Source organism: Cucurbita maxima, unplaced genomic scaffold, assembly GCF_002738345.1.
Source record: "Cucurbita maxima cultivar Rimu unplaced genomic scaffold, Cmax_1.0 Cma_Scf00001, whole genome shotgun sequence".
Taxonomy (NCBI): domain Eukaryota; kingdom Viridiplantae; phylum Streptophyta; class Magnoliopsida; order Cucurbitales; family Cucurbitaceae; genus Cucurbita; species Cucurbita maxima.
The window spans coordinates 1,992,689-2,004,596 of NW_019272017.1; the positions used below are offsets into that span (position 1 = coordinate 1,992,689).

An 11,908-nucleotide genomic window follows, 5' to 3' on the forward strand; every position below is an offset into this window, starting at 1 on the left:
TATCCGATCAGTTTCACGAATCTGATTGGTTCAAATTTGTAGCAATCCGCTTGATTTACGACACGTGGCAACACCGCTGGAAGATTCCTTTGCCTTTAATTTGTTGGTGCCTGCTGACGTAATATTGTACATATTAATACTTTCTTTTTGGGTAAAATTTTATTTTTTATTCAAAAATAGTTTTTTTTCCAAAAAATAATAAATACACTTTTAGTTTTTGCCCTTTTTATTTACTACTTTTGTTTATTATTATTTTTATCCTCTCCTTTATCCTGCCCACCACTAGTCTTGCTGACGACGAGTTATCGACCCGTATCGACCGTAAATAGAATGAACATAGAGTATTGAGCGAGATCGATTTCATCTTCTTCGATCTACTCCCAATATTTCAACAAGTTTCGTGAGCTAATTATTTGAAGTTGTTTCTTTAAATCTAACTTGACGTTCAACGAGATACAATTACTGATGACTTAAAAAGGTTTGGTCGGTAGTTGTTTAAATAAAAGGTACATATAAGGAACTGGTGAATAGAATATGACCGTATGATAAACATCAAAACTACATATTTAATATTAAAACGTGACGTTTATCAAATTATAGAGACTATTTATGAAATTTTAACGGACTATAATAAAGAATAATAAATTCTAATTTTTCTCCCAACGAACCCATTTTGTATTTTATAAATAAATAAATAATATATATATATATATATATATATATATATAATAAGTTTTGAGTCAGACCATTAATACTTTACTAATTTAATTTTTTTACTAAGAAAACAATTTTAGGGTCAACACAATGCTTAAAAAATAACGTTAAAAAGAAATGATCTATGAGATATTAATAGATGATTTACGTTCGTATATTTAAGGTAAATTTTATTTATTTTTTTTTTATTTATAAAAAGTTGAAAGTTATTAATGAAACTTTTTTTTAGTGTATTTTTTAAATAAAGCATTAACAATTTCATTAAAAAAAAAGCATATAAAAGTATTTTTTTTTTTAAGTTTAAAAATATCATGGAATATTTTTTTATAGATAAAAGTTATATTTATTTGTATTAATTTAGCCCCTTATTTATTTATTATTATTATTATTATTATTTATAAAAGAGTCATTTATTTTTTAAAAAAATAAACCTAACTTATAAGAAAACCCATCCAAAAAAAGAGCACTATAATTGGGCCGGCAAGTAAATTAGGGTTTTTTTTCGTTCGACATTCGTATTCCCGGAACTTCTGCTGCGGCCGATCGACGACGATGCGGAGACTTCCCCTCCCTCACCTCTCTTCTCTCTTCCGTTCCTCCTCTCTCTCTCATGGCTCTTCCTTCTCTTCTTCTCGCGTCTCCATTTCTCCATTTTTTGGCACTGATGGTCGATCTCCCATGTTCTCTCTCCACTCTTCTCACGGATCGGATCTCTCTGGATCCGTTCAACTAGACAGGCAGGATTCAGGTGAATTTTATTTTTTACTTGCTATCTGATTCGGGAAATGACGATTATCGGTATTTATAATTTATGTTCTAAATGGGGTTTGGCGTTTTAGGTATAGGAAAGGTTTGTTTAGTGACTAAGATCTTTCTTTCTGGATCTATTGATTTTAACGATTCAATGCATTTGCTTTTCACTAAAGAGAGATAAAGTTAAGGATGTCATTTTCTGGCGGAGTGAATTTTTCGAGTGTTTTCTTTTGCGGATCGCAGGCTGTGTGGACCTTCCACGTGGTGATTCTGTGAATGTTGGACGGGAGATTGTAGGACGTGCTTGGAAAGCCTTGGGAGCTCAAGGGCCTTGTTGGGGTTTGGCGCGTTCGAGTGAAAATGTCTCTGTTCCTTATTCTTCTAGCTCTAGATGTTATGTACACTACGATGGCCCGCCGAATGCTGATACAGGAAGGAACTTTAAGTCCATGAACTTCGTCAGGGGAATTTTAGAGGAAGATGGAATGAATTTTATGGGTAGTTCTCAGTTTCCTAGACCACCCAATATGGAGCACAATGCTGATATTGTCCATGTAAAGCTGATGCGTAACAATACATTTATCACTGTTACGGATAACAAAGGAAACACAAAGCTTAAAGCCTCTGCTGGCCGTCTTGAAGAACTGAAAGGAGGGCCTAAACTGTCCCGTTATGCTGCCGAAGCAACTGCAGAGTATGTTGGTCGTGAATCTAGAAAATTGGGGTTGAAATCAGTTGTGATGAGGGTGAAAGGCTTTACTTACTTTAAGAAGAAAAAACAAGCGATCTTGAGTTGGAGAGATGGTTTTACAGATTCTAGAAGTGATCAAAATCCAATTGTTTACATTGAAGATACTACAAGACGTGCTCACAATGGTTGCAGACTTCCAAAGCAACGCCGTGTCTAGGTGTATGGGACTGGAATCTTGATGATGATGTCTTTTTTTCTTTGTTGGAAAGTTTTCCTGGTTCAAATCGATGTAGCTCGCCTTCAAGTTCTTACTTGCCTTTTGCAATAATGATGACAATTGGATGTTTCTTTATATATACATCAGTGTAAAATTTTACTGGTTTAAATTGATGTAGGTTGCCTTCAAGTGTTCACTTACTGCAGTAACGATGACGACGACGGGATGTTTTTATATACACCAACATCAAATAAGTGTTTTCCTTTTATTCAAGTTCAACAACACGTGAGATTGAAAGATTCGAAACAGCCTCTTGATATATGCCTTATCTGTTTGGACTTCATTTGAGATATGCAATACCAACTTTTTCCTTGCAGTTGTGCACCACAAAAAATTCTTGTGGCCAGTGTCCAATCTTTTTACGTGGCTATAGTTTCTTCTTTCCTGTTGTGGATTATACATTTCTCTGATCTTACTTCTATCTCTTGACTCATAGCCTGGAATGCTTGTTTTACCTTTAGCATGAAAGATATTGGTCTCTAATTGTGACCAGATTGCGCCAACCTCATGAAAAGACAAGGGAAAGTAGCTGGTTTGACTACAGGACAGAGAGAGCTATTACAGTGATTTGATTAACATTCTTGCGTGCTGAATTTTTTATGAAAATTTGCAGGCTCTTTTATCATTGATGGTGGATTTATACTATGTATCTGGTCCCTCAGCATGGATGAGCCATGGGCATAGCATGGAGTTTGCTAACAGAGAGCTATTTATGAACCAGAAAGTCTCAATACATAGTTCGTAGATGAAGGCGTTCCATATAGTTCTGAATAGAAGGATTGAGCAAAAATTAACATGCTATCTACAGGTTGTTTCTTAGTATGATGGCTCAGTTCAGGTTACTGCTGCGCCCATAGTTGCCTACTGAACCTTTTCAGCTGTGTTATGTTCAGATTGTCTCTTCCATAATAGTTTACGGCATACACGAACTGGGCTTCTGGATTCGAGTAACTGAAATTGAAAATATTCTTTTCTACTTGGTAGTGAACATGTTGAAAGTAAGTTCTGTTTCATTCAACTGGGTCAGAGGGATACCCTCATTTAATGGGGATTTTTTGAAATCTAGGCACAAAAAACTGAATAGAAATTCAACTATCAGCTCGATTTTGCATTATCATGAAAAGGGGAAAGAGTAAGGAGGGGAAATAAATAAGCTACAGTAAAGAAAACAAACTACAAGACTGAATCATTGATGCATCTAAAGGTTGGATGGAAGCCAAACTAATCCGAAGATGTCTTTTTAAGTTGTCATAGATCTACAGCGAGGGATAGCATCAACGGAATTCACGAAATTTCAAATATCTCAGGCGTGCACACGAATGAACGAACTACAGAGGCAACAACCTCGAAAAGCCTTCCGAGTAGGGTGTAACAGAGCTTCCTCTGAATCCAGATGGCCATAGAAAATCAACTGTATGTTGCATTGCAGTGCACCGGAGATTGCAAAAGACCATTTCCATTTTTTGTTTTTGTTTTTTCTCGAACTTCTTTCACTCGTACCACACATAGTTGGTAATCTTCATATCTGATTTGATTCTACAGTAAACTGGCAACAAAATTGAGCTTCTAAACCATATATGTCATGCCAACCTGCATCAGGTGGGTGTGGGGAACACTCAAGTTGGCAATACCCCTCCTGCTGTTCTTTCTTAAAAACGCATAGAAGTAATTGATCATTAGCTTCTTGATAAACCAAGAATCCTTTCTTGCTCTAATGTCTCCATGACCGAGAAGGTACACTACTCCTGATTCTTTAGCCTTTCTTATAAAGGAAAGCTCTCTCTCAAGTGATTGCTCTGCATCTGGGATTGAGGGTTCTAGAGATTCAATTGGCTGCACCTCTTCTGGTACGTTGATGATTTCAGTTATGGGTCTAGTCTCGTTGAATTCAGCGAGGAGAGGAATGCCAAGTGAATAGACACTTCCATTGGGAGCTATGAGAAGTTGTGACCTGTGGATCTCGTCGGAATCAGTATCGTCATCTCCATCACTCTCTAATGATCTTTCTTGTGCTTCTCGACGGATGAATTTCTCAAGGCTTTCGATTAAGAGCTGCTCAAATGCCTGATGATTTTCTTTTCGGACATCCTTGTAACCATACCTGTTAAGTGATGAGCCCACAATGAAAGATCATACTTGAAAGATAAACCTTTCTTTTCACAATAGCAGAGTTTCCTTCTTAACACATTTCTAAAGGAAATTGCATGTCATACCTGGCAATGCAGCGAAAGATGTGATAGCTCTTTGGGCAGACTCGGCGGAAAAGAAATCTCTCACTCTGAGGCACAACAGGAACTGGTACATACTTGATACAGACAAATATGATCATTGAATGAACAGCAGGAAGAGTAGTCAGAAAATGGCCAAATATTGCAGGTATTCCTTTCACTAGTTCATTATAGACCAAACCGATGCCAGGAGCTCTGATCGTCCCGAGATTGCATCCAAGTTCCCGCATTAAATCCATTGACAGCTTTTGCTTGACTTCAGTTTCATACTTGAGCTTGCTTCCGTAGTTCCAGATATACATAATGAAGAACATAATCACTGCGAAGACCAATATGATCCAACTTCCATCACCCACACCCCATAAGACAGACGAGAAAAATATCAGTTCTATCCCAAGAAAGATCATCGCAAAACCCATCACGATGATAATATTTATCTGCCATATAAGAAGCATTACAATGGTTAACAAGATAGTTGTCATCATCATCACTCCCAGCTCAGCGATACCTGCTCGAAAGATTAGTTTAGCATAAAGATAGGTAGAAATAACATATGCAATACAAAAGAGTAAAGGGTAAAAGCATTATGGGACAAGGGGACAATAATGCAGCCTCCATATGCCCCCGAATATACCATACACTAATTGGATAAAAAAACTAAAAGCTTTCATTGTAAATTAAAAAATATTGGATTGAGTTCAGGTAGACTCGTTAGGATGGAAGCGTGATCTATATTTCTCTAACATGGGCCAACTTATCCTCAAAGAAAAATTATTTCTGGTAAAACAATGGAAAATATAGAACATGAGAAAATGTGAACATTACCATATGCGTTTCCAATCTCATACATGCTAGATATGGAGCAGATGACCACCAGGCAAACTGCCAACAAAAACCAATTCAACACCGGGATATAGATCTGCCCCATGAATTTCCTAGATGTATGAATGATCTTAAGACGAGGAAAACATCCAAGTGCTGTCGATTGTTTTATACACGAAAAGGTAGCCGTAGTCATTGCCCTACTGGCAATTAATGCAGCAACATTAGCGATGAGAAAAACTGGCCAGAAGGCACTTTCTGTGGACAGAAAGCAAGATCATTGTATAAGCAAATGCACCCACAGAGACTGAAGCTTGTGAAGATGTAAAATCATCGAGCTTTGAAAATCAATACAGATAGTTAATGAGCCTTACTGGGAACGGAATTATAAAAAACATGCTCAGCTCCATTGTGGTTTGATATCAGGTAGGCAGCTTGACCCAAATAACCCAAGAAAAGACAAGGCAAGACGAGGAAGACAAATGTAAGCTGCAAACATTCACTAAGTTTCATTAGACAACAAAAAGCGGGAAATGCTGAAAGGCAACAGGTTGCACAAATAACATCTTCAAAAGTGCAAAGCATCATCTAGAAAGAATGCGTGTGAAGTAACTCATTCGACAATCTTAAATTACATCTTCCTACCTGTATTGACCGCACAGGGAAATAGCAAAGATCTGCAAACATCGCCTCGGAACCTGGTAAATCATTATCAGAAATAAAATAAGAGATAAAAAATCTCCATGCTGATCAAAGTCGCACCAAATTCAATTATTTTAAACTACAGATAATCACTAGTCAGATGCTATACAGTAATAGGAAATTTTCTATGGATATGAGGATCTTCATTATTAATTTTCTACATCTATCCTACTGCTGTAATCGGTAATAGTAGGCATTGAATCACAATATGTCACATGAATTTAAGAAACATCAGAAGGCTACCAAAGTTGTACATTATGTAACAGATCTGAAGGTACGAAGTTTTGAGGAAAATCAGTGGCCACTAGTCCCTCCATAGTCCAGTCCCCTTGTGATAACCATTTGGTATTTCATCTTTGATTTTTTTAATTGTGTTTCTTTCCTTACAACTTCTTTACTATGGTTTTCATCTTTCTTTAGTAAAGATTTGAATTCTTGATAAAATACCAAAAACAAAAAAAAAAACAAAAATTTCAAAACTACTTTTTTAGTTTTCAAAATTTGATTTATATTTTGAAAACCTGTGTAAAAAGTAGAAAAACAAAACAAAGAAATCTATGTGGAAGTGTGTTCATAAGCTTAATTTTCAAAAAACCAAATAGTTACCAAACACGTCTACTAGGATATAATAACCCCCTCCCCCTCCAATGAAGAATCGGTGTAGATGACAGGAACTTATTTGGATGCAATGTGATAGATTAGTCAAGAAGAATGAAAGAACAAAAGACCAAAGGAGGAACGTAAAAAGAAGGGCTTGGGCCAAGATAGCAAAACAAGGAATGGGAGTTACAAGGAATACCTCCAACCATAGGAAAAAGAGAGGAAATATCCTTGAACAAATCTGTACCTCAAGCCTAAAGAGAGGCATTAAAAAGAAAACGATCCCAACCTTCTCAAAAACCTTCAATAACCCTCAAAACTCAAGTTCCCAATAGCACTAAAAAATAGATCATAAACCGACTTGTCCGTCAAACCCATGCGTTATGACAGTGTGACCGGCCAAGCTATGAGGTACAAACAAATCCACTCCAGATCAAGTGCGAGTGGAAGAAATGCTAGAACATGTTTGCCCAAGCCTTTTACACAGCACACACAACTGAGGCTGAAGAAAGAGGCAACGGATCTTTGAATAGAGTCGCCATTACTTCTCCCGTTGAGCAATCAGCCAAGCAAAAAGTGCCAAAAGTAGAATTTTTGGCCAGCTAAGCATCTTGACAAAAAAGGTGTCTAGAGTGAAGAAGGTTTGATGGAAAAAGTATCAAGAATAGTGCAGAGACCAGACCCTTCAACCCAATGCATTAGAGAGGCATCTCAGAGAATCAAAAGGAGAGAAGAGAAGTCAAGCATATCATTTAAGTTCCTAGTGAAGTTTACTTCAAAGGTCAAGGAAAATAAAATGTTTATTGTGGTAGAAATATGCAAAGGAAAGAAAATAGAGAAGAGACTGAACTGTAAACTAATTGATGCAACCTAGCATCTATTCCCAAAGAATATACTCAAAAGAAAGTTTCATTTTACATCAAAGATTATTTATACAATGCAAGGTAACCAATGGATGCTGCAAACTGGTCCGACTCAAATGTTGTCCCTAGCAGGTTCTCAGGATTCAGAACAAACCATGCAAAGTCCTCAGGCCTGGGAATCAATGTAGACTTTCACCTGGCTGATGACCTATTTGGTAGTACTTTTGGAGGGGAATCCAAGGCTATAGAGTTCTGAAAACCAGTGAAGGAATTTGAGGAAGCAATCAACATGGATGAGTTCTACTCTTTTTTTTTTTTTTTTTTTGGATGGGGGGTTGACTTCTACTTGGTGTTTTCTCAGCTATTTATCTTTAAGCTACCGAGGTCATGATATTGCTTGAAAGCAGAATGAATTACTAGTAGGAGGCACATAAAAAGCCATAGAAACTAACATAACAAGAAATGTTCGCATTTAAAAATTCTCTTATTTCTTTCGCGGGGGATCCTTTGCGGGAGAGAAATGAACTTTGTAATTTATATCGATGAAATGTGTCTCTTGTTTAAACTAAATCAAAAAAGAAATGTTCAATAGATCAGAGTGTTTACCGGTAGCACATAAAATACAACCTCCAAGGCAATACCATGCATTGGTAGAGTTCCTTTTGAAGAAATAATATATATGAACGGGATTGAATGCCTTCAAGACACTGCGGTCATATATGACAAGGTTATAAATCCCAAGGCCTGCAAGAGTACAAAACCATATGAATAATGCAGGACCAACAGCGAGCCCCACTTTGCTAGTGCCATACTTCTGAACACTGAACAAAACTATAAGACAGGCAACTGAGATCATCACAGCCTCGTCTGCAAAACAAGTAGTAAACAAAAATGATTGAGACCCATAGCAATAAGAAATAATTTAGAGAAATAAGGGCATGACCATCAACAGGATAGAGATTTTTATGAGCCACACCCAACCCAAGAAATTACATAAAACCGTCTCAAACTGACCAAGAATACACAAGGGAGAGTTGCTTAGAAATTCAAAGAAATTTCTTCATGAGTTTCAAGTATACTCTACAAGTTTTGGAGAAGGTCAGAAATGATCGTATATAAAATATACAAACTGATTTTAAAAGTATTCAATTGAAGAGAGATGGGGGGGGGGAGAGAGAGACTTTTTATACCAAGTACTTGACAAATATAAAAAATATACCAATGACTAGCCAAAATGTGTTCTCCTCATGTCGATGGTAACTCACAAATTGAATTAGGGGAAATAGTCTAGCCCTCAATTGCATATCCATACACAAATCATAAGCCCAGATTTCACTGTTGCATAGTCATAGAACTCTGGACACTAACATGGAAATAGTATGAATTACAATAAACTGCAAGCTATAATAAAAACTAAATTAATTAATTAAAAATCAAAGCAGCTGATTGTCTCTCATAAAATAGTTGGAAAAATGAATGGCACAAGAAGAAACTCCCTGAGTGTCATAAAACACTTCAAAATCTGTAATCATTTTGTGGTCTATCTAAATCAATTTCCATACAATAGGGATTGTACACAGTAAAAGATATTTGGGAAAGTCAAACAGGTTAAAAACTACCTTGGTTGATTGCCTCCACTGCAATCTTTAGTCCACCAACAGCTGACATTACTACAAGAGGAAAAACAGAAGATCGTCCTTATTCAAAATTAGTAATAATAAATACACTCCTCAATCCTCTAGCTCCATTATTGGTTTAGAAGCATTTTCCAAATATAAGAGATAAGAAGTTGAAGGTATTCTAAACAGTAAAAGAAATGCTTTATGGAATAAAAATGTAATTTCATTACCAGCATAAGAGAATAAAAACGATGCTACCAACTAATAATACAGGGAGAATAAAAGTTTGTCTGTCATCAGTTGGGGCCAAGGCCAAGATCACAATACATTTGAAATAGCTTACATTGTCCCAATGCTGGAAGCATTAGAATTTTACCGAGCAGAAAAGAGGAGAGATAGAATATACAAACCCGACATTGCTGGTGTAACAACTCCATCAGCTATTACCATAGAAGTTCCAGCAAGAACGAGAATCAAAATAAGCTTCTTTAAAGTCAAGGAAGCCTCAAGTTTTTCCTTTATTTTTAGTGATCTTTCCAATTCAGCCGATGGCACCTTTAACCTAAAACTTGATATTCGGGTATCTGAAGGAAGTTGATTTGGGAGAAGACTGACCTTGGCATGTCTACAAATCAAAGAGTACAAAGCAAAAGTACCACCTGCAAAAGTTGACGACTAAGAAAATCACACTTTATGCTTCATTGTATATTTGCATGCACAAAACGATAGAAAAATCGGTGCTAAGACTTGACAAATGACTATCTATTCCCTAAGACTTGACAAATGGCTATCTGGAACAGACATAAATTAGCAAATATTCACTACCTTCCGATGGAACTATCAAAATTTCTCCTCAAGGGCTCGGAAAATTTGGAGTTATGCATATTGCAAATTACCTCAGTATAATCTATGACACCCCTAATTACTTGACCACCCTTCGGTATTTATATGCATGTTACTTTGAGTTGGAAGGCATAGGGATAAGAACTACACTAGACAAAAAAACACATGCAACTGAAGGATGATAAGGGTTCAAAACCGACTAGAAAATGGGAGAAATTACAAAAAGACACTCAACTAACCATTAGCAAAATAGTAGAACAATTTCAAAACTCCATGGACTTAAAGTGCATAAAGCTAACTAATCAGTGAGATTTCATCTGTATAAAGTACATAAGTTGGGTTTGGAAATGGAGAAGAGGGAGAGAGAGTGCATGATGTTTTTCTCTTAACATGTAATACCAGAAAAGTTCTGGCCAGTATTCTTTTGCTAAGAGAATCACTTCATAATGAGAGATGAAAAGAAAAAAAATGGCCATACAAAAAACCAGGCTAAAACCAAATAAAGTTTCTAGAAAAAAGACACATAAGCATCAGCTATACATTGGATCCTTGAGGCGAACAAAAAAATTTCATCACTACACATAAATATGAGCATTCAAGGGGAGTAATTTTAAATAGGTACACATAAGTTTAGAAAGCATACCTTCACCATCATCATTTGCCAGAAGAACAACAAGTACATACTTGACTAGTGAAATCAAGATTAAGGTGTAGATAACTAGAGATAATGCCCCAATAACATCTTCATCTCCATTAATAGGAACTTTGTTGAACATGACACTGAAGGTATATAGAGGGCTTGTCCCAACATCACCGAATACAACCCCAAGGGTCTGGAAAGCAAGACCAATTTTCTTTCCCACGCTGAAGTCCTGAAAATAAGTTACGTAAATTACAAATATTCTAATATTCCTCTAATAGCCCATGTGGATCAAATCATAATCCTTAACTCCTTTTTAAGTAAAAGAATAAATAAAATAAAATGACATTTGCAAGATTTCTAGAACATAAAACTACAATAACCAGAGAAACAAGGAAGATGACGTCCCAAAAGTTCAAGAAACCCCTTGTTTCCCATCCTCCACACATTTCCAATGTGGTCAAATCGCTAGATTAGTACACTACTATAGGTCTGTTTCCAAAAAAAAACACTGTATCATACCAAAGGCTGGGGGGTGATAAGTGATCCAAGCATAAAAGGAGAAAACTGAAACTAAAAGGGATCTCTCCAGTCAACATAGCATGGAAGAAAGCAACGTTAAAAGGAATGCCCAAGTCACCAGAGCCCAAAAAAGAGCACGAGGAACTTTTGTGCTTCAAATACATTCATACCCAGGAATTTATGTTATCAAACTATCATTCCATCTAACTTAATATACGATTCAAAAAGGTTACAAATCTTGGACCAAATCTGTATAAGAAAATCCCGACCACTTGTGGTAGCTAAACACACTAACAGAGAATGCAATACAGCCATTCTCTCCATTTTAGCCCGCATGGAACAGACACTGACATCAAATCATCTATCAACTGAGTAGCTTAATCTTTTCTTCTAAAAATAGTAACTCGGAATCTGGAGATAACCAATAATGCCACTAAATGTCCGGTTAACTACATATTACACTTTATTCTAGTTGCTAGGAAACAAAGATCACGACGTAAAATAAACTACAGCATGTGTTCCAGTTCAATGTCGCCCCCCTCATTTTCTCGGTAGCCAAACGGCAGATGTACAAAGATTAAGACAAAAAAAAAAAAAAAAAAAAAAAAAAAAAAAAAAAAAAAAAAAAAATTTT

At 36.3% G+C, this 11,908-nt stretch overlaps 2 protein-coding genes across 2 annotated transcripts in view; one reads left to right on the forward strand and one right to left on the reverse strand.

Annotated features, from left to right (window-relative positions):
* Positions 1 to 1,174: 1,174 nt before the first annotated feature.
* Positions 1,175 to 2,748, forward strand: LOC111493991 (probable ribosomal protein S11, mitochondrial). Its single transcript, XM_023143967.1, has 2 exons — positions 1,175 to 1,462; positions 1,711 to 2,748. The coding sequence occupies exons 1-2, from the start codon at positions 1,267 to 1,269 to the stop codon at positions 2,373 to 2,375; spliced, it is 861 nt and encodes a 286-aa protein (XP_022999735.1). The 5' UTR covers positions 1,175 to 1,266; the 3' UTR covers positions 2,376 to 2,748.
* A 764-nt stretch (positions 2,749 to 3,512) lies between these two features.
* LOC111493978 (potassium transporter 7-like) overlaps positions 3,513 to 11,908 on the reverse strand; it is a 9,230-nt gene continuing 834 nt past the window's right edge. The window contains exons 2-10 of the mRNA XM_023143941.1: positions 10,756 to 10,984; positions 9,680 to 9,928; positions 9,270 to 9,320; positions 8,257 to 8,517; positions 6,131 to 6,183; positions 5,860 to 5,974; positions 5,489 to 5,743; positions 4,649 to 5,171; positions 3,513 to 4,536 (exon numbers count right to left, since the gene is read on the reverse strand). Coding sequence (XP_022999709.1) covers positions 4,002 to 4,536; positions 4,649 to 5,171; positions 5,489 to 5,743; positions 5,860 to 5,974; positions 6,131 to 6,183; positions 8,257 to 8,517; positions 9,270 to 9,320; positions 9,680 to 9,928; positions 10,756 to 10,984 — 2,271 coding nt within the window. The 3' untranslated portion in view covers positions 3,513 to 4,001. The remainder of the gene's footprint in view (positions 4,537 to 4,648; positions 5,172 to 5,488; positions 5,744 to 5,859; positions 5,975 to 6,130; positions 6,184 to 8,256; positions 8,518 to 9,269; positions 9,321 to 9,679; positions 9,929 to 10,755; positions 10,985 to 11,908) is intronic.